Genomic DNA, 27225 nt, shown 5'->3' with positions numbered 1-27225 from the left:
AGCTTATAGGCCAAAAATAGGGTGAGAGATTCCCTTTAATGTTAAAAAGTGAATCGGGCCACCATCTAGTCCATAAATAAGCGTCTTAGAATGAATGCGTGTGTGAGGTGGTGTGCTCTGCCGGCACAGGAGCACTATGAGAAATCTCACTAGCTGTCGTGCGCATCTATGACCACCAGGTGGCGCCCACGTTCCACGCTGTATGATATCTGTACAGTAGACAGAGCGGGAGTGCGTGACGTCATGACTGTGCGACCTTGTACGGAGAGGAGCAATGTGGAAGCTGAAGAGGGAGAGTGCGGGAGGTAATGAGCCGAGCCACAGCGTCATGTCACCGCCAGCGGGTGATGTGCAGAGTGGGGGACAGTGTGACCTGCAGGGGCTGAGGTGTACTGGAGGAGTATGGAGGTCCTGTAGTGACCAGTCAGGGTGCCTGAGATTGTGCACATGAGGCAGTGCAGCACTTGTGTCATCTATATTCTCTTTGTATTTCTTTCTATGGAGTTTACAGCACTTTTTTATATTTTTATTTTTTTTCGCTGGAGTGGTGTCACTAATCTAAGTCCCCTTCCCCTAGTGTTCTACTCGCCAGCCTCCATCCTCATCTGTTACCGGCGCCGCTCCGGTCGTCTTCTGCAGGTTGTGACCGGACAGATCTCTCCAGTGTCTGCGGGGCGAGCCGAGGGTCACAACCCAATGTAAGTCCATGGGAGCCAGAACAAGGCCCATAGACTTACACTGAGAGCTTGTGACCGTTACCTAGAGGTTGTAGTCAAAAGATGGCGGATTGGGACCGGAGCGCCGCCGAGAAAAGCTGAAGACGGTGGCTGGTAAATATAATACTAGGGTCGGGGATCTTACATTAGTGGCAGCATTCCAGCACTGAAATAACAAAAACCACACTGGTGCGGGGCTTTAAGTACCTTGATAGCATCCTGTGTGAGCGTCCTTCCTGTGTACCTCCTGGTCATACATGTGTGTGTGCATAAGGCTTCTTTCACACTAGCGTCGGAATCTCCCCGTCGCAATGCGTCGGGCAGAGATTCCGACGCTAGCGTTTAACGCACTGCACAACGGAGGCAACGGATTCATTTCTCCGGCGCATCCGCTGCCCCATTGTGAGGTGCGGGGAAGTGGGGGCGGAGTTCCGGCCGCGCATGCGCGGTCGGAAAAAGCGGTCCGTCAGGAGCAAAAAACGTTACATGTAGCGTTTTTTGCTCCCAACGGTCCGCCAAAGCACGACGCATCCGTCGCAGGACGGATGCGACGTGTGGCAATCCGTCGCAATGCATAGTCAATGCAAGTCTATGGGGAAAAAACGCATCCTGCAAGCACTTTTGCAGGATGCGTTTTTTCTGCAAAACGACGCATTGTGACGGATTGCAGTTAACGCTAGTGTGAAAGTAGCCTAAGGTGGAACAGGAGACCACGAGGACGTGCACACGGGATACACCCTGGATCTGGGGAATCCATATACTGCAAAAAATCTGAACTTGACCTGCACTGCAAATTTTAGTTTCACAACATTTTCCCTGCAGATTTCACTATTTTTAATGCTCCAAAATTCCTGGCACGTCCACAGTGGACACATGCAGATATCAATGTGTACTCGGCTCCACAATCTGCACGGGCGCCATTAGTGATGACGTCCTGCCAACAGACACCTGCAAACAGTCACTGATCTCATAGGTGACTTGTAAGTCTAAGGGTAGGTGCCCACGATCAGTAAATGCTGCGGGCTGGATGCTGTTTACATGCGCAGCGTCCAGATGTTACAGCATAGTGGATGGGATTTCAATAAATTTCACCCGTACAATGTATCACACGGGTCAATGAACACATACGGATTCGCCTGCGTTCAATAACCAGCAGCGCTTTGGACGCAGTGGACATGTGCTGCATCCAGAGCTCTGCCGATTACTGATCATGTGCACCTACTCTAACACATCATCACTGAGGACAGAGATTGTCTGCAGTGGTCGTGTGGGTTATTTCTGATTTCAGCTGTTGATTCATGATGCTTTACAATAGGCAATGCGCTATCACTAAATTTTGAAAAACCCTGATAAACCACCATAAAGATATAGGGAAGTAAAAGGCTCTCCTTGAGCTGAGAAGAAAATGAGGATGATCTGCAGCACCATACCTGACCTGAAGATTGTTACCTGCAGCACCATACCTGACCTGAAGATTGTTACCTGCAGCACCATACCTGACCTGAAGATTGTTACCTGCAGCTCCATACCCCACCTGAGGATTGATACCTGCAGCACCATACCCCACCTGAGGATTGTTACCTGCAGCACCATACCTGACCTGAAGATTGTTACCTGCAGCTCCATACCCCACCTGAGGATTGTTACCTGCAGCACCATACCCCACCTGAGGATTGTTACCTGCAGCACCATACCCCACCTGAGGATTGTTACCTGCAGCACCATACCCCACCTGAGGATTGATACCTGCAGCACCATACCTGACCTGAAGATTGTTACCTGCAGCACCATACCTGACCTGAAGATTGTTACCTGCAGCACCATACCTGACCTGAAGATTGTTACCTGCAGCTCCATACCCCACCTGAGGATTGATACCTGCAGCACCATACCCCACCTGAGGATTGTTACCTGCAGCACCATACCCGACCTGAAGATTGTTACCTGCAGCACCATACCTGACCTGAAGATTGTTACCTGCAGCACCATACCCGACCTGAGGATTGTTACCTGCAGCACCATACCCCACCTGAGGATTGTTACCTGCAGCACCATACCCCACCTGAGGATTGTTACCTGCAGCACTATACCCCACCTGAGGATTGTTACCTGCAGCACCATACCCGACCTGAGGATTGATACCTGCAGCACCATACCCCACCTGAGGATTGTTACCTGCAGCACCATACCCCACCTGAGGATTGTTACCTGCAGCACCATACCCCACCTGAGGATTGATACCTGCAGCACCATACCCCACCTGAGGATTGTTACCTGCAGCACCATACCCCACCTGAGGATTGATACCTGCAGCACCATACCCCACCTGAGGATTGATACCTGCAGCACCATACCCCACCTGAGGATTGTTACCTGCAGCACCATACCCGACCTGAGGATTGATACCTGCAGCACCATACCCCACCTGAGGATTGTTACCTGCAGCACCATACCCCACCTGAGGATTGATACCTGCAGCACCATACCCCACCTGAGGATTGTTACCTGCAGCACCATACCCGACCTGAGGATTGATACCTGCAGCACCATACCCCACCTGAGGATTGATACCTGCAGCACCATACCCCACCTGAGGATTGATACCTGCAGCACCATACCCCACCTGAGAATTGATACCTGCAGCACCATACCCCACCTGAGGATTGTTACCTGCAGCACCATACCCCACCTGAGGATTGATACCTGCAGCACCATACCCCACCTGAGGATTGTTACCTGCAGCACCATACCCCACCTGAGGATTGTTACCTGCAGCACCATACCCCACCTGAAGATTGTTACCTGCAGCACCATACCCCACCTGAGGATTGTTACCTGCAGCACCATACCCCACCTGAGGATTGTTACCTGCAGCACCATACCCCACCTGAGGATTGTTACCTGCAGCACCATACCCCACCTGAGGATTGTTACCTGCAGCACCATACCCCACCTGAGGATTGTTACCTGCAGCACCATACCCCACCTGAGGATTGTTACCTGCAGCACCATACCCCACCTGAGGATTGTTACCTGCAGCACCATACCCCACCTGAGGATTGTTACCTGCAGCACCATACCCCACCTGAGGATTGTTACCTGCAGCACCATACCCCACCTGAGGATTGTTACCTGCAGCACCATACCCCACCTGTGGATTTTTTTTTTTATAAATATATACCGGTAATCCTAATTTCAGACAATACTTTTAAAGCAAACATGAAATGACCAATGTACATTCCCTCTGCTGTTGTGAAGGTGGTGTCACACTAGGTAGTGCAGGAATTTCGTACTTGGGTCATGTTGAATAGAATCGGACCTATGCATGGTACTGCACGAGTCTCATATGGTCACCTTGACAATTGTGCCACTTTTGTGTTATCAAAGCCAAGGGTTGACTAGACTAGTGAAAGTAAAGCGCCAATTTAATGATATTTTTAGGTCATTGGTATCAGATTGGGATGGTTTGGCACCTGCCTTTCCCCTTCATCAGCTGTTGGTGGTTGGATGTAAACTGAGAACAGATCCTTACCTCGCTGCTCTATTACCTGTGTTGTGGCCGTTCTCCGGTCCTGCAGCTCGGCTTGGAATGAATGGATAAGCGCAGGGCTGCAGTACAGCGGTCACCACACTGTGCATAGCTCTGCTGCTCAGATCCATTCACGCTTACATCCAGCCTAATCGATTCATAGGTCATCGGTATCATGTGCTATGTTTTAAGTGTCCAATCTTCTGTATTTCTTTAGTCTTATTGACGAAAAAGCCAAGTGCTGTACTTGGCGAGCTTTGTCAGTCCCATAGAGAATGAATGGAGTGGTGGTGCGTGGGCCCGGCCACTTCTCTCATACAGACCCCCTCCACTAATCAGCAAGTTATCGGTTATCCTACAGATAGCATGTTTCAGCAGATAACATATATTAATAGTTTTTCCTTCACGCTGCCCTGGATAGACAGGTCTCTGCTTATGTGCCCATATAGGCAGACACCTGTCACTCCTGCGCAGCGGGCAGGTTTCTAAAGTTTGAGATCACACGGATTGGGCAGCAGATATCGATCGTCAGGATCCCTTTAAGAATCTGTATTTTATTAGCATTATATCAGGACCCAAGGTCTGGTTCTTCCGTGCGTCCTTTGTGTAGGTCTCTTGGTATTTGGCAGATTAGGTGAGCTGAACTAGAAATCCCTCGTAATGCAATTACTGAGACGATAATGCTACTTGATAGTATTGGGCTGTACAGCACTCGCCTTTGCACTTAATAGGGTTTACTACATATAATATATTAATGACTTATCCTTAAGATAGGTCACTAATATCAGATTATTGGGGGTTACCAGCTTCACGAGTGGCCAGATATATGCGCTGTATGATAGAAATAGGAGCGTGTCTGCTGCACCGTGGCTGCGCGGGTCTGCCGCACCGACCGTGGCTGCGCGGGTCTGCCGCACTGACCGTGGCTGCGCGGGTCTGCCGCATCGACCGTGGCTGCGCGGGTCTGCCGCACCGACCGTGGCTGCGCGGGTCTGCCGCACCGACCGTGGCTGCGCGGGTCTGCCGCACCGACCGTGGCTGCGCGGGTCTGCCGCACCGACCGTGGCTGCGCGGGTCTGCCGCACCGACCGTGGCTGCGCGGGTCTGCCGCACCGACCGTGGCTGCGAGGGTCTGCCGCACCGACCGTGGCTGCGAGGGTCTGCCGCACCGACCGTGGCTGCGAGGGTCTGCCGCACCGACCGTGGCTGCGAGGGTCTGCCGCACCGATCGTGGCTGCGCGGGTCTGCCTCTTGATCTGCCGTCTTGTTCGCCCCCACATTAGCTCCATTTAATGGGGTAAATCCATGTGTGGTTACTTGTCGCGTGTTTACCCCGAAGTGCCGTGGTTTTCGTGTCTGCAGAAAAATCCACTTCCACTGTCATGACTTGAGTGGCAGCCTGATACTTATTGGCAGTAATCTGAACATTTTCTCAGAAGATTGTTTCTTCATTTATGAAAAAAAAAATTCCAATATGCCCTAAGATTGTGTAAGGACTAATGGCATTACACGGGTATTAAATAGTATTGGTCTTCTCATATCTGCCAAAAGGGACCTTTTAGGTGCCACCTAAGCTCCAAGACCCGTGGTAGGTGGTAGGGACACACCATGAGCTGATGATGACACTTAGTTGTCAATTTATGAATACATTTCTAGGAAGACAAGATGCTCTAGACTTATTTCACAGGCGATCCAAGCATTTTCTATAGCAGATCTGATCGGAGAGGCGTCAGATCCCTACTGATCCCTATCCTGCTGTGTGTGCATCCTGGACTCCCTGTTATGTCTTGTGTTATGGCAAATCTCCAATCTAGCAGTGACAATTACAGCTGCACTGGAGAATCGTCAGAATACTCTCCAGGATTTCCATACTACAGAGCTACCTGTACATTATCATTCAGAGCACTGGCGGACACAGTCAGAAAAGGGCCCCTGTGCAAGAACAATATATGGGCCCTTTGCAGCCCGAGAACTCCTAAAAATGCAAAATTGCACTTGCTTTGGAGCGAGAAATGGGCCCCATTACCTCTTGGGCCCCTGTGCAGCCGCACAGGTTGCACCAATGGTATGTCCGCCCCTGAAGAGCAGTCAGCAGGATTTCACCCCCCCAGAACTATTTTATATGTACATGTGGCTCCTTCAAGGACAAGTCCAACAATACCTTTATATGGCCAATCCATACAATAGTTACTGAGAAGTCAGCGTTTTAATTAATATGCAAATTCGGCTGAATAACTATGATAGATCTGAAGCCTCGGTCACTGCAGCTCTATTCCCCATCCTTCACTGTCTCCTCCTCGTTGACTTATGGCCTCTATGCTGTGTGACTTCAGTCAAGAAGGAAGAGGAGGTGGTGCTGGGCAGGGACTATAGCTGGAGTGGCCGAGGCTTCAGATCTGCAGTAGCCCTATACATATCAGTTTCAGCACAGATTCCTCAGTAATGCAAGAACGAACTGGCCGTGTATTGCTGGACTTTTCTTTGAGAAAGATATGCACATCTAAAGACTTGTGGTTTGGGGGATGAAATCCTGCTGACAGATTCTCTTTAAGTATCAATACTATGTTTTCCTAGGCGGTCCTGCTCGTGTGTTTCTTGCTGCTTTCGGCTGTCATTACTGCTCCATTGTTGTGTTCTTTTTTTCGTCACCAGCACTGACCTATCACTTTCTGACGGATACTGACTACATTGTGGGGCGGAAGAACTGTGCAATATTGATTGGAGATGATCAGTCCATTAGCAGAGCTCATGCTACATTTTCTGTTAGCCGCCCGCTCTCCAGCCTGGTAAGTTTTGTCATCAGGAAATTACTTGTTGTTTTAACTTAAACTTAAAGGGAACCTACAGGTCCAATAACACTATTAACCCTTACCCTATGGGGTTAACCTCCAGGTTAACAGCGTTCTGAAGGTCCCCAGGCGCTGTACTAAATGTGTGGCACTTTGGAAATATTGAATGTTATTTCTCCGTGGAGTTGCCGGCTGTCAGTCATGCAAGCTTACCCCGACAGTAACTGACAGATGGCTCTGTGCTGATGCACTACTGAGCTGGCTGTCAGTCAGTGCCGGGCTGTTTGTTCAGCTGCCACTGTCCATGCTGGGAGCAGTGACTGTAATTGCTCCAGCCATGACTGAAAGCCAGCGGCTCCCGGGAGAAATAAAGTTCATGTTCTTTTGAGTACTTCACTTTTAGTACAATGGCCGGGCAACGCCATATTCCCTATATCTGCAGGATAATAGCAATATCAGACCCGACAGGCTTAATATTAGACTTCTATTGCTTGTTGGATGCATAAACATTTGTGGCAATGGGCTGATTCCGACCCTGCTGAATTGTTTTGAAGCATTTACTAAGCATCCTGTTATCAGGGCAAATGTCAGTGTGCCGGGAGTGGGGGGAGGTGAGCTGTGACATCACCTGAATGGTGGATCCTGTGTTACCAGCTGTGAGTAGAGGTGCTACCTTTCATTGTAATCCTGTCTGTAATGATAATGAAACTGCTGAAAAGTTTTCTTTACAGAACAGGAAGTGTGATTCTAGTATTAGGCCTAGGGACCAATGTGATATTTGTAAGATTTCTTACTTTAGTCAATAGTTTGCTGATGATACATTCCTGATAGAGAATACAGACGTTTGCAGCTGTGTCGTTCTGTTTTGTGTACTCAGACTTCTCCATACCACACTAACATCACGCTCTCTGCTAACCCCCTCTAATTACCGTAACTGAATATTCCCACACTTTCTACTTCTTTAAGTAATAGTTACTTTGCAGAAGACACTTTGCAGTTCTGTGCAGTACTTCACTCACATTCATGATGTATTTTGCACGTGTAATAAATTGTAGATTTGATGTAAGTGGGTGAATGCCAGTGATGAGTCTCCAGTATATGAGGTTGGAGATAAAGGTAGAAGAGTCCGGGAACGAGCAGTCATCCGGTGAATGATCGTTACCTGAATGTGCTCATTCACATCATGGTCTTTATTGGACACAAGAGTCTTTAATCATGGCCAGGCACGTTCAGTGACTCCGGATAATCGATCCTTCTAGAAATGTTCTTTACAGAAAGATCGTTTGAGAATTGGCAGAAATGAATAAACTCTGCCGACTTCTTTCCAAATGAGGACGCTCTTTCAGCAGCAGACTATAGTCGACTTCTCAATTTCCCTGACTCAAACTTCACAGCTCTGCCTCACTACTGAGCATGTGCATACTCCGACTCCACATCAGTGCCTCACTACTGAGCATGTATATACCCCGACTCCACAGCACTGCCTCACTACTGAGCATGTGCATACTCCGACTCCACATCAGTGCCTCACTACTGAGCATGTATATACCCCGACTCCACAGCACTGCCTCACTACTGAGCATGTATATACCCCGACTCCACATCAGTGCCTCACTACTGAGCATGTACATACCCCGACTCCACAGCACTGCCTCACTACTGAGCATGTGCATACTCCGACTCCACATCAGTGCCTCACTACTGAGCATGTATATACCCCGACTCCACAGCACTGCCTCACTACTGAGCATGTATATACCCCGACTCCACAGCACTGCCTCACTACTGAGCATGTACATACCCCGACTCCACAGCACTGCCTCACTACTGAGCATGTATATACCCCGACTCCACAGCACTGCCTCACTACTGAGCATGTACATACCCCGACTCCACAGCACTGCCTCACTACTGAGCATGTACATACCCCGACTCCACAGCACTGCCTTACCACTGAGCATGTACATACCCCGACTCCACAGCACTGCCTCACTACTGAGCATGTATATACCCCGACTCCACAGCACTGCCTCACTACTGAGCATGTATATACCCCGACTCCACAGCACTGCCTCACTACTGAGCATGTACATACCCCGACTCCACAGCTCTGCCTTACCACTGAGCATGTACATACCCCGACTCCACAGCACTGCCTCACTACTGAGCATGTACATACCCCGACTCCACAGCACTGCCTCACTACTGAGCATGTACATACCCCGACTCCACAGCACTGCCTCACTACTGAGCATGTACATACCCCGACTCCACAGCACTGCCTCACTACTGAGCATGTACATACCCCGACTCCACAGCACTGCCTCACTACTGAGCATGTACATACCCCGACTCCACAGCACTGCCTCACTACTGAGCATGTATATACCCCGACTCCACAGCACTGCCTTACCACTGAGCATGTATATACCCCGACTCCACAGCACTGCCTCACTACTGAGCATGTACATACCCCGACTCCACAGCACTGCCTCACTACTGAGCATGTACATACCCCGACTCCACAGCACTGCCTCACTACTGAGCATGTATATACCCCGACTCCACAGCACTGCCTCACTACTGAGCATGTATATACCCCGACTCCACAGTACTGCCTCACTACTGAGCATGTATATACCCCGACTCCACAGCACTGCCTCACTACTGAGCATGTACATACCCCGACTCCACAGCACTGCCTTACTACTGAGCATGTATATACCCCGACTCCACAGTACTGCCTTATCACTGAGCATGTATATACCCCGACTCCACAGCACTGCCTCACTACTGAGCATGTATATACCCCGACTCCACAGTACTGCCTTACCACTGAGCATGTATAGACACCGACTCCACAGCACTGCCTCACTACTGAGCATGTACATACCCCGACTCCACAGTACTGCCTTACCACTGAGCATGTATATACCCCGACTCCACAGCACTGCCTCACTACTGAGCATGTACATACCCCGACTCCACAGTACTGCCTTACCACTGAGCATGTATATACCCCGACTCTACAGCACTGCCTCACTACTGAGCATGTATATACCCCGACTCCACAGTACTGCCTTACCACTGAGCATGTATATACCCCGACTCCACAGCACTGCCTCACTACTGAGCATGTACATACCCCGACTCCACAGCACTGCCTCACTACTGAGCATGTACATTCCCCGACTCCACAGCACTGCCTCACTACTGAGCATGTATATACCCCGACTCCACAGCACTGCCTCACTACTGAGCATGTATATACCCCGACTCCACAGCACTGCCTCACTACTGAGCATGTACATACCCCGACTCCACAGCACTGCCTTACCACTGAGCATGTACATACCCCGACCCCATAACACTGCCTTACTACTGAGCATGTACATATTCCGACACCACAGCACTGGTCACTACTGAGCATGTACATACCCCGACTCCACAGTACTGCCTCACTACTGAGCATGTACATACCCCGACTCCACAGCACTGCCTCACTATTGAGCATGTACATACCCCGACTCTACAGCACTGCCTCACTACTGAGCGTGTACATACTCTGACTCCACAGCACTGGTCACTACTGAGCATTGTGAGATGGCACTCGCCAACGGCTAGGGGAATACTCGTTTGGCAACAGGATAAATGCACATTGTCATGGTTTTTCACACAAAACAGTCCATTACATACTGTGTCAGGACATCACATTAAGTTGCACATCATTAGTTTGTGGCAACTAAACACGCTGGCCGTCTTCTGACCAGTTGCCGTGGGCTACCACACAGTTCATGGAACATCATAAGCACCATCAGTCTATTGAGGTACCTTACGGGAGCTCCTGCTCCACCTGTTGACTCCTTGTCAGTCCCCTCTCCTGGGGAAACTGCCTTATGGGGTTCACCAACTTGCCTGGCAGGCACACATCCGTCAGTCCAGACCCACCGAAGGACGGTAGCTTCCCCACACAGCAGTCGTCACTGGCTCTGCAGGTCCTTGGCCTCACCTCGTAATCTTCAGGGATCCGGTCCACACACGCACACAGGACCTCCCAACACAGAGGCCTCTCATGACCACGGCCTCACCAGGTGCTGTTCAGGACGTCCGTCCCCACTTGGGACCGTCGAACACACAGGCCACCTGGTCCCAAAGCCCCACCACATGCTATTCAGGAAGTTAGCACTCCCAACACATAGGCTTCCAGGAGCTTCCAGCACAGAACCATTCAGGTCCATACTCAGAGACATGTGACCCACACCCTGGTCACATTATATGCTTGTAACCATCCCCCTAGGTGGGAGTGAATGTGTGGGTAGTTTGACCCGCCCAGCTCTCATAACTAGCCCTGCCAGCCTCCCTTTAAAACAATACAATTACTTGTGGGACTACAGGTCCCAGAACAACCTTACTTCAGGCTGACAGCACAGAGTATCTTCCTCTGCGACACACATACTGGTCATTCACAATAGTGCCAGACTTTGACTTATCACCACAGTTATGCCTGCGATTTCCATGCGTTCCTATGGCCTCAATACCCCTCCATGCATATTCTGGGAAGACCATGCAGCGCCCCCTACCTCTAACAGAGGTCACTGCATGACAGCATGTACATACTTTGCACAAAAAGAAAAAAAGAGCATGAACCGCACCTCGAAAAATCATACGTTGATCTAAAGCCGCTAGGCAGAAATTTATATAACTAAACATGAGGTTTTCAGTTTAACATTCTGATCAGACTGTATGAAGCCCACTGCCACGTCACGGCAAACCTCGTAGTGGGTCCTACCACCCTATAGGAGCGGAGCCGTGCGGCGGCCACCGTCACAGCGGCAATGCACCAGCAGGGCAGACGGCCTGTTGCCCCACAGCACCCATGCTGCAAGACTGAGCCCCCACGACTCCAGACCGTGCCGCCCCACCAGCACAAAGCCACGGCAACAATGGCCGCCACACAGCACCAAAATGAAAAGAGCACTGAAATTCATCTTCCTCCAGCTCTTAGGTGAGAGCCAAAATGGGCTAGGCCCCTTACTTTGTAGTCTCCTGCTAATTAAAATCACCTGTGCCAAATCGGAGGAGTGCTGGTCCATGAAAGAGACTAGAACATACTTTGCACAAAAAGAAAAAAAGAGCAAGAACCGCACCTCCAAAAAGGAAGGTGAGTTTCAGTGCTCCTTTCATTTTGGTGCTGGTGCTGTGTGGCGGCCATTGTTGCCGTGGCTTTGTGCTGGTGGGGCGGCGCGGTCTGGAGTCATGGGGGCTCAGTCTTGCAGCATGGGTGCTATGGGGCAACAGGCCATCTGCCCTGCTGGTGCATTGCCGCTGTGGCGGTGGTCGCCGCACGGCTCCGCTCCGTTAGGGCGGTAGGACCCACTACGAGGTTTGCCATGACGTGGCAGTGGGCGTCATACAGTCTGATCAGAATGTTAAACTGAAAACCTCATGTTCAGTTATATAAATTTTTGCCTGGCGGCTTTAGATCAACGTATGATTTTTGGAGGTGCGGTTCATGCTCCTTTTTTTTTTTTTTTTTTTTTTTTTTCTTTTTTGCACAGCATGTACATAGCCCGACTCCACAGCACTGCCACTCTACTGAGCATGTACATACTCCTACTCCACAGCACTGGTGACTACTGAGCATGCACATACCCCGAGTCTACAGCACTGGTCACTACTGAGCATGTACATACCCCGACTCCACAGCACTGCCACTCTACTGAGCATGTACATACTCCTACTCCACAGCACTGGTCACTACTGAGTGTGTACATACTCCGAGTCTACAGCACTGGTCACTACTGAGCATGTACATACCCCAACTCCACAGTACTGCCTCACTACTGAGCATGTACATACCCCGACTCCACAGCACTGCCTCACCACTGAGCATGTACATACGCCGACTCCACAGCACTGGTCACTACTGAGCATATACATACCCCAACTCCACAGCACTGGTCACTACTGAGCATGTACATACTCCGCCTTCACAGCAATGGTCACTACTGAGCATGTACATACTCCGACTCCATAGTACTGCCTCATTACTGAGCATGTACATACCCCGACTCCACAGCACTGCCTCACTACTGAGCATGTACATACCCCGACTCCACAGCACTGCCTCACTACTGAGCATGTACATACCCCGACTCCACAGCACTGCCTCACCACTGAGCATGTACATACGCCGACTCCACAGCACTGGTCACTACTGAGCATATACATACCCCAACTCCACAGCACTGGTCACTACTGAGCATGTACATACTCCGCCTTCACAGCAATGGTCACTACTGAGCATGTACATACTCCGACTCCATAGTACTGCCTCATTACTGAGCATGTACATACCCCGACTCCACAGCACTGTCTCACTACTGAGCATGTACATACCCCGACTCCACAGCACTGCCTCACTACTGAGCATGTACATACCCCGACTCCACAGCACTGCCTCACTACTGAGCATGTACATACCCCGACTCCACAGCACTGCCTCACTACTGAGCATGTACATACTCCGACTCCACAGCTCTGGTCACTGCTGAGCATTTGCATAAAATGCAGCACAGATTCATCTCAACTAAAAGCCAATATCCTTACATCAGGAACAGAACACATTCATAGGACATTTCATAACTTTCCCAAATTATTCTGGAAACCTGTACAGCACATCCTGCACTGAACTACTGAACCCAATTTATTATACATTTTAGCAGTCGGTCCATTTTGCACCGACTCCACCAAAATGGACACCAACTCTGACTCCACAGCACGGCAAATACAGTAACTACTGGAGAAGTGGCAGAAAAATAGTCAGGAGTGAGGAGGACTCGGTGGCAGAGGGAATGTCTTGCGTGTAGATCTTTCTTTCGTTTTTTGTTTGCTGAGTTTTTCATATAATACAATAATAAACATAATACATCACAAACTGTTTTGAGGTTCATCCCACCACAGTAATGCATGCTTATCCTTTATAGCCCTCTGCAACATGCCTAGATATAAGACAATATGGTCCTGATGTTTTCCTCCATTCAGACCCTCCAAACCAGCTGTCCTCATCGTGAACTTGGGAAGTTACCAGATCACTGTGGAGCAAATTCCTCCTTCTATATGATCTTACATAGACTTACAGAGCTGTATCTGTCATTTCCAACCACCTTCCCCATACTTTCTCAAATTTGTCTGCACATTTCCTGTTGGCGTACAAGGTCTTATACGGCAGAACATATTTATTGACCAGTTGCACCCAGTGAGTAACACTGTGTATCAGATGACTGCCAGGCCATAATGATTGGTTTACCTGTACAAAAAAAGTGTAAAACTAAAAAAGATCTTTTCGTGGTTTTCGGTTATTACGTCAACCATTATATCAAGGGAACCTAGGAAAATCTAATTGTTTCTGTAATTTTAGAACATGACCATACAGAATGTGCCACTTTCTGCCATACATCTGACACACAAATCACACAGACTGGCACCTATTTTCGTAAGCCTTTCAGACATGTAATACACCCTGCTTAGGAATTTGGATTGAATCAGAATATCTGTGGCATTCACAACTGAAGTGTAGTAATAGCCCCCAACTTTCTGCCAATCCTCCTCTGTCAAGTCAGGGACGTCCGACAGCCATTTAACTTATCAAGTGGTTTGGTAGAAAAGGACTGTAGCAATGTGTCTGTCTTAGTCAGGTAAATTTGTGGTCACCAAGGCCATCTCCAATTTCGACAACCTAGTAGATGCCTATATATTCCCAAATTGAGCACATTTCTGCTTGGCGGAGCCTCAGATATAGAACATTGGCGCTTTTCGGTACTCAAGTTAGTGCGAATGTATTAGGACATCCCAGTCCAGTGGCCACATCAGTGGTCTGTGGCTACCGGACGAGAACGGGTGAGCCGCCTCTTAACTGACAGCATCTGTGGCTCTGCTTTTGATTAGCAGGTCTGGTGCGACATCACATGTGCGTCAGGCCGCAACAACGATGTGGCCCGGCTGGCTAATCAAAAGAAGAGTATGCCGTCAGGTAAGAGACCGTTCATTGGGGAGTGGGGGTCGTAGTCCGCGCTACTGATGTAGAAGGAAAGAACAATGGTTTATTCTCTACGTTTTTCAAAGCTCAACTTCTTCCTCTGGAGAACCACAGTAATAAAGTAATACAACGATCAGGACAGAATAGTCAACAAAAAAAAAAAAAAAGGGGGTGGGGCACCAAAAGGACTGAGGAAACGCTCCTCAAACAAACTGAATGCCAGTACAGTTTCAATAAAGTTACAAGAGAAAAAAAGAAGAAAGTTGCATGAAAAACAAAATGTTAAAAAATTGCTACATCCTAGTAACCATTTCATACAACCATATTATACAATATGTGTAATATAGAATTAAAATATTTCTATTGATGATGTGTGGATTTAAAAAAAAAAATGTAATCAATGTGTAAAAGGAAACAATATATTTGAGGGTAAAAAAAACAAGGGACAAAGATAATTATCTCTGTGGTTGGAGTTGATGAAAGGAGAGATGTCTAAGTATTGGCGTGATTATAGGATCGAGTTCTTTATTTAATTGATCAAAAGGAAGAAAAGGAACAATAAAAAGTAGTAGAAAATACCGTCTTAAATCGTTCTGTAAGCCCGGAGTGAGTCGGGGAGGATTCTAACCACGTTGGCTAAGCTGAGAGTCGTGGAGCCCCCAGAAGAAAGATCTTAGTTATCATGGTTAACATGGTGCCGCATTCCTCTTGATTCCTCCATTGTGGGCTAATACAACCCCGATGGGTGAGCAGTTCCCTGTTTTCACCGATTACCAGTTTCCTTCCTTGGATAAGACCCTGTTGCGCTTGGTATCCCCATCTCCGATCCGGTAAGAGGCGGCTGTCCCACTGCAGTGGCCGATAGACTCAGACATGCAAATCATTTTACACAAGCTACTAGATTGCTTTGCAGAACCTGAATTTACCTGATACCCAACCTTCCCCAAAATACCTCTTCTTGTAAAAAATGTAAACGTGCCAAGTAAGGATTAAACCATAGTGGGCAAAACAAATATTGAATGAGACCCCGTAGTCGCTTCTGTACCGTCATCCACACTTTAGAACATCCGGTAGATCTGAGTAGTGACGAATGTGTAAGGTGTTCTCGGCGCATGCTCTGGTGCAGAGTGTCTCCGGCGTGCTCGAATATTATGTTCAAGTCCCCTCGGCTGCATGTCCCGCGGATGTTCGACCTAACAAACAGGCAATCCCTGCATGTGTTGCGGTTGTCGAACAGCTGTGAAACATGCAGCCGCGGGGACTCGAGCATACTTTTTGAGCACGCCGAAGACACTTGGTTAGCACCCGAGCATGTGCCGAAAACACCTTTTCCCAGCACGTTCGCTCATCACTAGATCTGAGTGCATGGTGTACGGTTCTGGACTTATTGTCAGCAGCGACAATCGTATTTTTCTCTCAATATGGCAATGTAACACGATGTTAACCTCCGTTCAAGTGGTCGCAAGAAAAAGCTGAAACTCTTCTAGGGGAAAAAACAGTTGTGATGTAATTAGTGATGGATGTGATGACATCATTGAATTTATGGATAGGAAACCTGCAAAATATTGCTCAGCGAGCTTAGTAAGAATGCACGTGTAGGTTCATTGTAGAGTATAAATGGCAGCAGGGAGCATCGGACGAGGTGGTGAGTAGTCACACGGTATCATCCAGTCTTGTGCTTTTTGTTTAGGGTCAACCAGACATAATCCCTACTCTAACGATTAAGGACTCCTCCAAGTATGGCACTTTTATCAATGAAGAAAAGATGGAGATTGGCAGCTCCAGGCCCCTGAAATCTGGAGACAAGATCACATTTGGGGTCTATAACAGCACCTTCAAGTAAGAGCGTCTTCGTTACTGAGGCTGTTTGTTTTTTGTTTTTTCGGTGTAATTAGAAGAAATATCTGGAGACCAAACTGCATAAATGTATTATAGGGTTAGTTATTCTACTTGCATAGTCCCAAGTACAGGATCAGTGTAACTAAATGAAGCTGGTAATATTTATGTGTATTTTATTAAAAATATAAATTTATTGCTATTGGTTATCATTTTTATGTGTTCAGCATTTCTAGGTATAGGACATATGTTTCACTTGGCACTCAATGTGGTGAAAAAGATAGAATGGGATCCCGTCAGGGTAATGTAGGGCAGCCTTTTTCACGAGGTTTTGTATAGAAATAGTTTCTCTGCTTTTTCCTGACGGGATGTAAGTCTGTTTTAGGCATGAAGTACATAGGTCATGGATGTATGATGTTCTCCTGTGCTTTCCTCTAGGGTGATATATGAGCCCCTGGTGGCTTGTTCCTCCTGTCTAAATGGCTCAGAGAAGAGTTCTCTAACCCAGTCCGTGCTGTCATTAGGAGGCCACATTGTGAATAACTGGACTCCGCACTGCACACATCTGGTTATGACATCTGTGAAAGTGACTATCAAGGTAAATGAATCCAGTAGAGAGATTAATTCTGTAAAATAAATCAATATTTTAATGGAAATTAATTGAAAAGTATGGGCTCAAAAATGTTCTTTTTCTAAAACACATATGTATAGAAGTTTCCAAGCCACATGACGGTTCCTGGAATAGGTTTACTTCCATTTTTCACGATCAGGAAAAAAAACACATTTTATGACATGGTTGATAAATCTTCCTCGAATGCAGGACATTTATTTATATACCGCCATGTATTCTACAGCACTTTACAGACCTCATTACTGTCCCTATTGGGGCTCACAATCTACATCCCCTATCAGAATGTCTTTGGAGTGTGGGAGGAAACCGGAGAACCCATACAATCTCTTTGCAGATGCTGTGCTTGGTGGGATTTGAACCCAGGACCCCAACGCTGCAAAGAAATGGTGCTAACCACTACGCCACCATGCTGCCCATTGTGCATCGAGGTGACTTTATCTTCTAAAAACCTTTAAAAAAAAACATTTAACACATCACATGCATATGCAATAGATGGGACTATGCGTTGAGAATTGGAGGCTTGGATCTGACGTTTGCTGTATGCCAATGGAGATTCTGGCAAATTTAAAAAAAAAAAAGTTTTTGTAAATTTTTTATTTCATAATCCCTCCTAATTTCCATTTAATGGTGCATTAAAATACTTACCAATCGCCGTCTTCTCCAGTGTCCAGAGCCGTTTGGGTCCCATGAGGTGGCACTTCAGCTTTGCCTGTTTGCCAGTAGGTGGGGTGGTGCTACTTCCATCAGTCTAAGTTTATGAAGCCTCAAAACGAGCCTCCATAGGTGTACAGTGGCACCCCTGGTCAAAATCACTATTATTGTGAACAGTTAAGCAAGTTGGAGATGAATTAATCTGTAAAAGGCCTAAAGTTAAAGATGACACATTTCCTTTGTATTTTAGGGAAAAAAATAAATATATTGACCTTTTTTTACATTTTAAAAATTACTAAAAGGAAAATGGGCTGATGCAAAAGTTTGGGTACCCTTGGAGATTTGTGTTCTCAGATAACTTTCACCAAGGTTTCAGACCTTATTTTCCCAGCTTTATAAAAACCCAGCCTCCTCTAACCTTTAACGAAAAACCAGCAGCCATGGGTTCTTCTAAGCAGGTGCCTAGCACTCTGAAAATTAAAATGATGAGGCCTACAAAGCAGGAGAAGACTATAGGAAGATAGCAAAGCATTTTCAAGTTACCCTTTCCTTAGTGTGAAATGTAAGCAACAAAATGGCAGTTAACAGGAACAGTGGGGAGGTCAGGATAATGTCTGGAAGACCAAGCAAAATTTTAGAGAGAGTTGCTCCTTGGATTGCTAGAGAGGCAAATCAGAACCACCGCTTGACTGCAAAAGAGCTTCAGAAAGATTTAGCTGACTCTTGAGTTGTGGTACATTGTTTTACTGCTCAGAGAAACCTGTGCAAATATGGCCTTCATAGAAGAGTCATCAGAAGAAAACTTCTCCTGCGTCCTCACCATAAAATTCAGGGTCAGAAGTATGCAAAAGTTGAAAAGAGGATGGCTTCTACAAATAAATAATGATCCTAAATACACGTGAAAATCCAGAATAAACTACCTGAAAAGGCTTGAGGTGAAGGTTTTACAATAGCCCTCATAGTTCCCTGGTCTGAACATCATTGAAAATCTGTGGCTAGACCTTAAAATGGCAATGCATGCAAGATGACCCAGGAATCTCACAGAAGTGGAACAATTTTACAAGGAAGAATGGATGAAGATCCCTCAAACAAGAATTGAAAAACATTTGTCTGGTTACAAAAAGCTTTTACAAGCTGTGATACTTTCAAAAGGGGTGCTACTAGGTACTAACCATGCTAAACTACAATATTTTTTTTTTGCCTAAAATGCAAAGGAAATATGTCATCTTTATCTTTATTCCTTTTATTGATTATTTCATCTTCAACTTGCTTATAAGTAATTTTGAGCAGGGTTGCCCTGACTTTTACATGCCACTGTACATTGAGAAAGTGACTTCCGGTTCAAACGAAGACCGCAATATGAGCCGGTTAGTCTTTTTTTCAGATCAGTGCCACAGTGCGGTGTAATCTATGGCATGATCTTCTGATAATCTAGCATGCTTAATACTTCTGAGATGCTGGATTTTATTTGAAAGGCACTTATATAGCGACATAAGAGGTTTGTATGGAGAATACACTACATGTCGTAGTTCTAAGCTAATGCCCATAATACTGCTTCCATAATGCTGCCAGCAGTGCACCGCCACGTGGAAAATCCTACAGATTTACCATTGGCTCCGCAAGACGAGTTTTAGAGTGGGCATGAAAGCAGATCGGCTCAGGGGGAAGTGTCAGCCCCTTCCTACCGCATGAGTGGAGGGAGATCCATCCATCAAGACAAATTGGACATAAGAGAAAAACTGTTCTTTTCCTTGTCCTCTTTCGGGAAATTCTTGCTGTTTGGTGTGGCGACACATGTAGATCCATGCAAAACAAAAAGGAACATACAAACCGAAACTGCTTTTATTATTGTCTTCAGGCGACGATGTAATGAATGGACAATGCCACCCCTTCTTATAGCCAGTGTCTGGGACATGAAAGTGAAAGGGGGAAAATACAACCGTCATAATACTGTCTGAAACAGAGCTCCATCTCGTATGAGAAGGATTGTGATCCTACACCAAAAAAAATGTATTCAAACCAGTTTATTAAACAGTACATACCATAAAATGGGAATCCAATCGCTTCAAGACACCTTATGCATTTTGGATTCTGCAAATTCCTTACTTGAGTCTGAAACGCGTTAAGTTTCAAAATGCTATTATATTCCCATTTTTTGTATGGACTCTTTAATGGACCGCTTTGAATACATTTGGAATTTTAACTAGGGATGAGCGAATAGCTTCGGATATGAGCTTATCTGAATAGCTATAGGTCTTCCCGAATAGCTGCAGCGGGAACCCGGATACCTGGACCGATAATCAGCTGTTCCGTGCCGCAGCTGCATGTGTCACGGCTGTGTGACAGTCACAGCACATACACGGAGAACCTGTGTGTTGTGACTGATTATCGGGCGCGCTCCAGGGATCCAGGTGTCTCATTTCCCCCCTTTTTCTTTTAGTCTATTCTAGGGCTATAGGTCCTTCAACATGGATTACGTAACATCTATAATTGATTCTGGGAAGATGAAGTACACTGGCATTTTTTATTAAAATCATCTTTAAGTCCCCTGTGTTCTTTACTATTATTGTTATATAGCTGGATTGTGCTTTGTACACATGCTGCTCTCACTTTACTATTGTATAACAATGTTTTACCTTCAGTTTATATACCGTATATATTTTCCCATTATGGTCCTTTTTTGCTACATCTCAATTTTTGTCCTCTCAGCACCAGCATTTATACGCATATTTTGACCTCTGATTTCCATATAATGGGTATGCGTATTTGATTTAATCTATTTTCATACATTGGCTCTTGCTATACATTTAGTGTCTGTACGTCTAACTTTGATATGTGTTGCGTTCTCATATGTACTATTAATCAGAAACTTGGATCTCTGATTTCTGTTCCTTGGTTTGCGCTTGCGCATTGTGTTCCTTATATCTCTGTCTTCACAGCGCATGCGTTTCTATCTATGGGACCGACTTGTGACTTCTGTCCAACCCTTTGCTTGCACGTGTGCTCTATATGCTGCAATTACGGGACGGACTTGTGACTTCTGTCCAACCCTTTGCTTGCGCGTGTGCTCTATATGCTGCAATTACGGGACGGACTTGTGAATTCTGTCCAATCCCTTGCTTGCGCGTGTGCTCTATATGCTGCAATTACGGGACGGACTTGTGACTTCCGTCTAATCCATTGTCTGCACTTGCGCTCCACATGCTATAACCTCCATTCTCTACTTCCGGGTGAATACTCAACATGCACCTGTGTGACAATCTTGACGGGCTGCGATTCCTACCGCTCCACGATTATGAACCAGCTGGTATTTATGAGAGAAACACTGTGTGTGTCTTAACACGTGGGTCCATGTACCCTCTAGGCCGGACTGCTTGCTTCAAAGGGGTGACTATTTGACTGCTGTAGGGCTTGGTATTTGCCTTTTCATATCATCTTGCATATTTTCTTGGTCTCAGACCTTTTTGCATTATTTGCGGTTCTATTCATACTGAACCAGGATTTTTGGGCAGTATTGCTTTGCTCTAATTAGTCATTACCCCCATAAGATTATGGTGTGGTCTGTGTATGGGCGAGCCATTTAAGTATTGCTCTATGCAGTGGTAGCAGCATGAGTTCATTGAACAGTATATAGATCGCTGCATTATTATCTAGCAGACTCTTTTATTCATTACGGCCTGTGGGTATTTGTTGAGTATTATACTTCTGATTTTTGGATCTTTTTTCTGTGTGATTTATCCCAAGTGGATTTTTAATTGTTTTTGTGTGTTTTCTAGTCTTGAAATAGAAACTTTGTATTTTATTATTCAACAATTTTTGGTGATCCCTGTTTTCTTTGCGTATACTTTTCCTAGTTTTTTCTTTAGGTATCAGGTTACCGATTCAGCTATTCGGGAAGCGCTATAGCTATTCGGATAAGCTCTTACCCAAAGCTATTTCATCAACCCTAATTTTAACCTATTTTTTGGCCTGGATCACAATCCTTCTCATATTCCATTGCCTCACTTGAGGATACCGGCCTTGAGGAATCTGAGCACCTCCTTACTGAGAATTTTCAAGCGTTTCTTCAGGTGCAGTGGTGAACTATGTCTTTTTTCTATTTTATCTGCATCAGATAATGCAGTACATCTCATTCCACCAATTTGATATGTTTTTTTTTCCATGTATGTTAAAATTGACTTTACCTACAGATTAATGTCTTTTGGGTTCAAGCTGGTGCCTAAATAAATCAGCATTTTACCATTTTCTTCCTGTTGACCTTAGTTACAATTTGGTTTGGAGAATTGCAGGAGTATGTCGATAATGCACTGTCAAGTTGCCATATTACAGCTTGTTTCATGTTTTCATCTGGGCGTCACTGCAGATGTCATGTTGATCCACAGTTTGCTCCCTGCAGTTAGGCAGCGGGGAGCCGGCTGTCAATGAGCATGATATAAGTAGAGAACCCCAGATGAAAGCATGAAATATGCTGTAATATGGCAACTTGCCACATAGTATTTTCCTAACCGGATCCACGTCCCTGTGTTTGTAAATTAGACATTTCCTCTGACATTTCCCTTCCCAGCCTGATGTAGAAGATTTCACACCAGCGACCGTGGGTTCTTATCTGCTGCTCATGTTCTGACCTTGCTGCGGCATAAATACAAGTAATCACTGGAATATATGTGGCTTTTGTCATTTATTTTAGAAGTCTTACTTAAAAGCGGAAAGCCTTCCCTTAGGCCGTACAATTACATGTAACAGTAATGCAAGATTTGTGTTATACATGCACCTAATCCTGCAATCTAGGACTAGTCTGATGGACTTGGAAGCTCCTAAGGTTCAGCTGCCATTGAAGAGATTGTCCGACAGTTTTTTTTACTCTGTCGCCTCATTGGGGGACACAGGACGATGGGTGTTATTCTGCTGTCCACTAGGAGGCGACACTATGCATAATCTGAAAAAGATTAACTGTGGCTCCTCCTCTGCAGTATACACCCCTGGACGGCGTCAGCCTTCTCCAGTTTTTGCTTAGTGTCGCATAAGAAACACAGGGCTCCCTGCGCCCTGTATCTGCGGCAGCACCAGCTCTATACTGCCTCAGGGGGACCCCTTACAGGGCCCCCCTCCCGCTTATAGCCCCACCGCTATCCTGCCTTCAAATCCAGGGGGGTCCGGTTCAGATCCCACCCCCTCCCGGACTTCCGCGCCGGCCTGGAGCCTTTCTGGGCATCAGGTATCTAATTTAGGCCCCGGCTTCGGCCTAGCTGAAGCTGCATCCTCCTCTCCGCCCCCCCCCCGCCGGATGACAAATATGACACTCTACAGTGTCAGAGGGGGTGGATCAAGACACCGCCTTTTTCCTCACTCTCCGCCCCCTTCCTTCCTCGGCTGCCATTTCTGCTGCAGCAAGGATTAACCCTGCATCTCCCGGTCAGCAGGACCAGGCCAGCAGTCTCCGGGGGGCACAGGACTGTGGATCTTCGGCACTGGACCTAGGAGCAAACTGGTGGGGTAAGATCACAGCTGGGTTGTTTTACTCGGCTGTGAATCCATATTCCCTATAAGGCTCCTCTATAAGGTTCCTCTGCATAGCTGCCCCTGTAAGGTGCTCTGCATAGCCTGTAAGGTGCTCTGCATAGCCAGCCCTTTTGCACTCTGTGCACTATGCCGGGCTCAAGGTCCAAGAGAACCAGGCAGGACTGCTATTATGCATTCTGCACAGCCTGCGGGACTGCTCTTCCCAGCGGCAACATGTACCCGCACTGCCAGGGCTGCACTCAGACTACTGTGTCGCAGACCCAAGAAGCCCCTGCTAATGCCTCAGTGTCTAATGCCACGCCGGAATGGGTCACCCAGATGTCGCAATCTATGATGCAATCTATAGATAACCTAACCTCCACATTGCTTCAGGCTCTGCAGAGTCATGCCTCGGCTATGACCGCTACCCAGCAAAGGGAGAGCTTGACTCAGGGACAGGACGACCCTGGCACATCCATGTCTAGGCCAGGACGCAAGCGGACCCATAGGTCAAGTCCATCTGCGTCATTCCATAGCACACGGTCATCCCCTTCTAGGGAGAGACACCGTAGTTCCAGGTCACCTAGACCGTCCCCTTCCAGGGACAAACAATGCAGATCTCCGCAGCGATCCCCGACCAGAGAAGGCCTCCGCCCCAGCTCACCCAGCAGGGGACGTCTCAGTGATACACTGGATTCGGAAGGCATCTGTGACTCCGACTCAGACAAGGAAACGGAGGGGTCCTTGATCCCAATCCCTCCTAGCAATACAGCGCTAGTTGAGAACTTAATTTCTTCCATCCATCGAGTGCTGGACATTTCTGATCCGCCACCAGAGGCCCCAGAACACAAGATTTCCTTTGAAGGACCTCTGAAACCACCTAAGGTTTTCTCTAACCACCCAGAGTTTAAGGCGATCCTTAAAAAGCAGTTTTCACAGCCTGAGAAAAAATTCGCTAATCGCAAATATCTTGAGGCTAGGTACCCCTTCCCACAGAAGGATACCAAGGAATTGACGGACCCACCCGAAGTGAACCCCCCAGTCTCTAGACCAGCAGCACAGACCCTCCTTTCACTGCCAGATAGCCCAACCCTCAGGGATGCAGCAGACCGGCAGGTAGAACGCATGGCTCGTTCAATTTTCGAGGCTGCAGGGGCATCCCTGGCTCCTGCGTTCGCTTCAGTTTGCGCTGCCAAGGCCATTCTGGCCTGGGCCAAAAATTTACAAACTGGCCTTCAAGCATCCGCTCCTGAGCTGTCGGACCAAGCGGTTCAAATAGCAGTCGTAGCAGATTACATGCTTCATGGAGCTCTGGATTCGGCAAGGGGTGTAGCAGGGGATAGCATCAAACGCCATCACAATTCAGCGTATCCTCTGGCTGCGGGAATGGAAAGTGGACGCAGCCTCAAAGAAGTCCCTCACGCACCTCCCCTACCTCAGTGGCTGACTTTTTGGTGAACAGTTGGACACGATGATATCCAACACCAATGGGGGTAAGAATACCTCTCTTCTCCAACTGAAACCTAAACGCACTTACAAGAAGCGTAGCCAAACTCGATTCCGATCCTTTCGGAATTCTTCGGGCTGGTGCGTCTCGAGTCCAGCACAAAATCGTAACCGTTCCCCACGGAGGGACAACCCACGGTCGACGCAAAGGTCGGACAAGACCTGGCAGTCAAAAGCAGCCCAGTCCAAGCCCAGAGGAGGAAAATCTCAGACTTTCTCCTCATCATGACTCACGGACTCCGGAAGACACCACACCCGTAGGCGGCCGTCTTTTGCTCTTTCTTCAAGTCTGGCTGCCTATTACAGAAGACAGGTGGGTCAGGGAACTAATGTCTTCCGGATACAAGATAGAGTTCACCTCCAACCCACCGGACCGATTCTTTCTTTCTGTCCCCCCAAAACCACCGGCCAAGGCTCATGCCTTCCAACAAGCGGTCTCCTCGCTTCTTCAATTAGGAGTTATAGTTCCGGTCCCCACGGCCGAGCGCTTCGGAGGGTTCTACTCCAATCTATTCGTAGTCCCCAAGAAAGGAGGCAGTGTGCGGCCCATATTGGACCTAAAACAACTCAACAAATATGTACGGGTCCGTCACTTCCGCATGGAGTCTCTTCGGTCCATCATTGCGTCCATGGAGAAGGGAGAATATCTCACCTCCATAGACATACAAGACGCATACCTGCATATACCGATTGCACCTGCCCATCAGAGGTGTCTCAGGTTCGCAATCGACCAGGACCACTACCAGTTTGTGGCTCTCCCATTCGGACTCGCCACGGCTCCCAGAGTGTTTACCAAAGTCATGGCAGCCACCATGGACGTCCTGCACTCCAGAGGCATAGTAGTCATTCCATACTTGGACGATCTACTCATCAAGGCTCCCACCTTCAAGGACTGTGAGCTCAGCGTCTCAATTACAATCGACACTCTGAGTCGCATGGGCTGGTTAGTCAACTTACAAAAGTCATCACCAACCCCGAGTCAGTCTCTGACCTTCCTGGGAATGCTATTCAACACCTCCAGGGGTCTAGTGCTCCTTCCCAAGGTCAAGGCACTGGCTCTTCACCTAGGAGTTCGCACCCTCCTCCGCAGACCCCCTCGATCTCTCCGGTTTGCCATGAGAGTCCTCGGCAGGATGGGGGCAGCAATGGAAGCCGTCCCATTTGCCCAGTTTCGCCTCAGGCCTCTCCAATTAGCCATCCTCAGGTCTTGGGACAAAAACCCTCGACAGGGAGTTTCGGCTAACGTAGTGAACCAAGAGGTCCCTGCACTGGTGGCTCAAGCCAACCTCGCTAGGAAAGGGGAAATCCTTTCTCACAGGTCAATGGAAGGTTCTGACCACCGATGCGAGCCTGACGGGTTGGGGTGCAGTGCACCTACACCACAGGGCAAGTAGTCCCCAGTGGAAGCGACCATGCCCATCAACATCCTGCAAATTCGTGCCATCCTCCTGGCATTGAGAGCCTTTCATCACTTACTGGCAGCCTCTCACATCAGAATACAGTCGGACAATGCCACGGCTGTGGCATATGTGAATCACCAAGGGGGGACCCGCAGTACTCAGGCGATGCGAGAACCACTGGGCAGAGGACACAGGGTCGGTTCTCTCGGCGGTCCACATTCCAGGTGTGCACAACTGGGAAGCAGACTTCCTCAGAAATAGAAATAGACTCGGGAGAGTGGTCTCTCCATCCCGAAATTTTTCGCCAGATTTGCCATCGCTGGGGGACCCTGGATGTGGACCTAATGACATCCCACTTCAATGCCAAGGTCTCCAACTTCATGGCCAGAAGTTCCGTTCCGAGCAACACGATCCGCGGTTGCTCGGAACAGACGCCCTGGTTCAGGACTGGACCCAGTTCCAGCTTCTGTACATTTTTCCACCTCTCACCCTGATATCCAGGGTGGTGAGGAAGATCAAGCAAGAGGGAGTTCCAACCATCCTAATCGCACCGGACTGGCCCAGACGTACATGGTACGCCGACATCGTACAACTTACAGCAGACGCCCCCTGGCGTCTCCCCGACCGCCC

At 47.7% G+C, this 27225-nt stretch overlaps 1 protein-coding gene across 2 annotated transcripts in view; it reads left to right on the top strand.

Moving 5' to 3' along the window:
- Window positions 1-248: 248 nt before the first annotated feature.
- The window catches only part of NBN (nibrin), a 90605-nt gene continuing 63628 nt past the window's right edge, over window positions 249-27225 (top strand). For both annotated transcript variants that reach the window (XM_069731587.1, XM_069731586.1), the window contains exons 1-4: window positions 249-305; window positions 6898-7031; window positions 16763-16911; window positions 17347-17506. In XM_069731587.1, the coding sequence (XP_069587688.1) occupies window positions 275-305; window positions 6898-7031; window positions 16763-16911; window positions 17347-17506 (474 nt within the window). In that variant the 5' untranslated portion in view covers window positions 249-274. The remainder of the gene's footprint in view (window positions 306-6897; window positions 7032-16762; window positions 16912-17346; window positions 17507-27225) is intronic.

This window comes from Ranitomeya imitator, chromosome 6, assembly GCF_032444005.1.
Source record: "Ranitomeya imitator isolate aRanImi1 chromosome 6, aRanImi1.pri, whole genome shotgun sequence".
NCBI lineage: Eukaryota > Metazoa > Chordata > Amphibia > Anura > Dendrobatidae > Ranitomeya > Ranitomeya imitator.
This window is presented reverse-complemented; position numbering and strand designations above follow the sequence as displayed.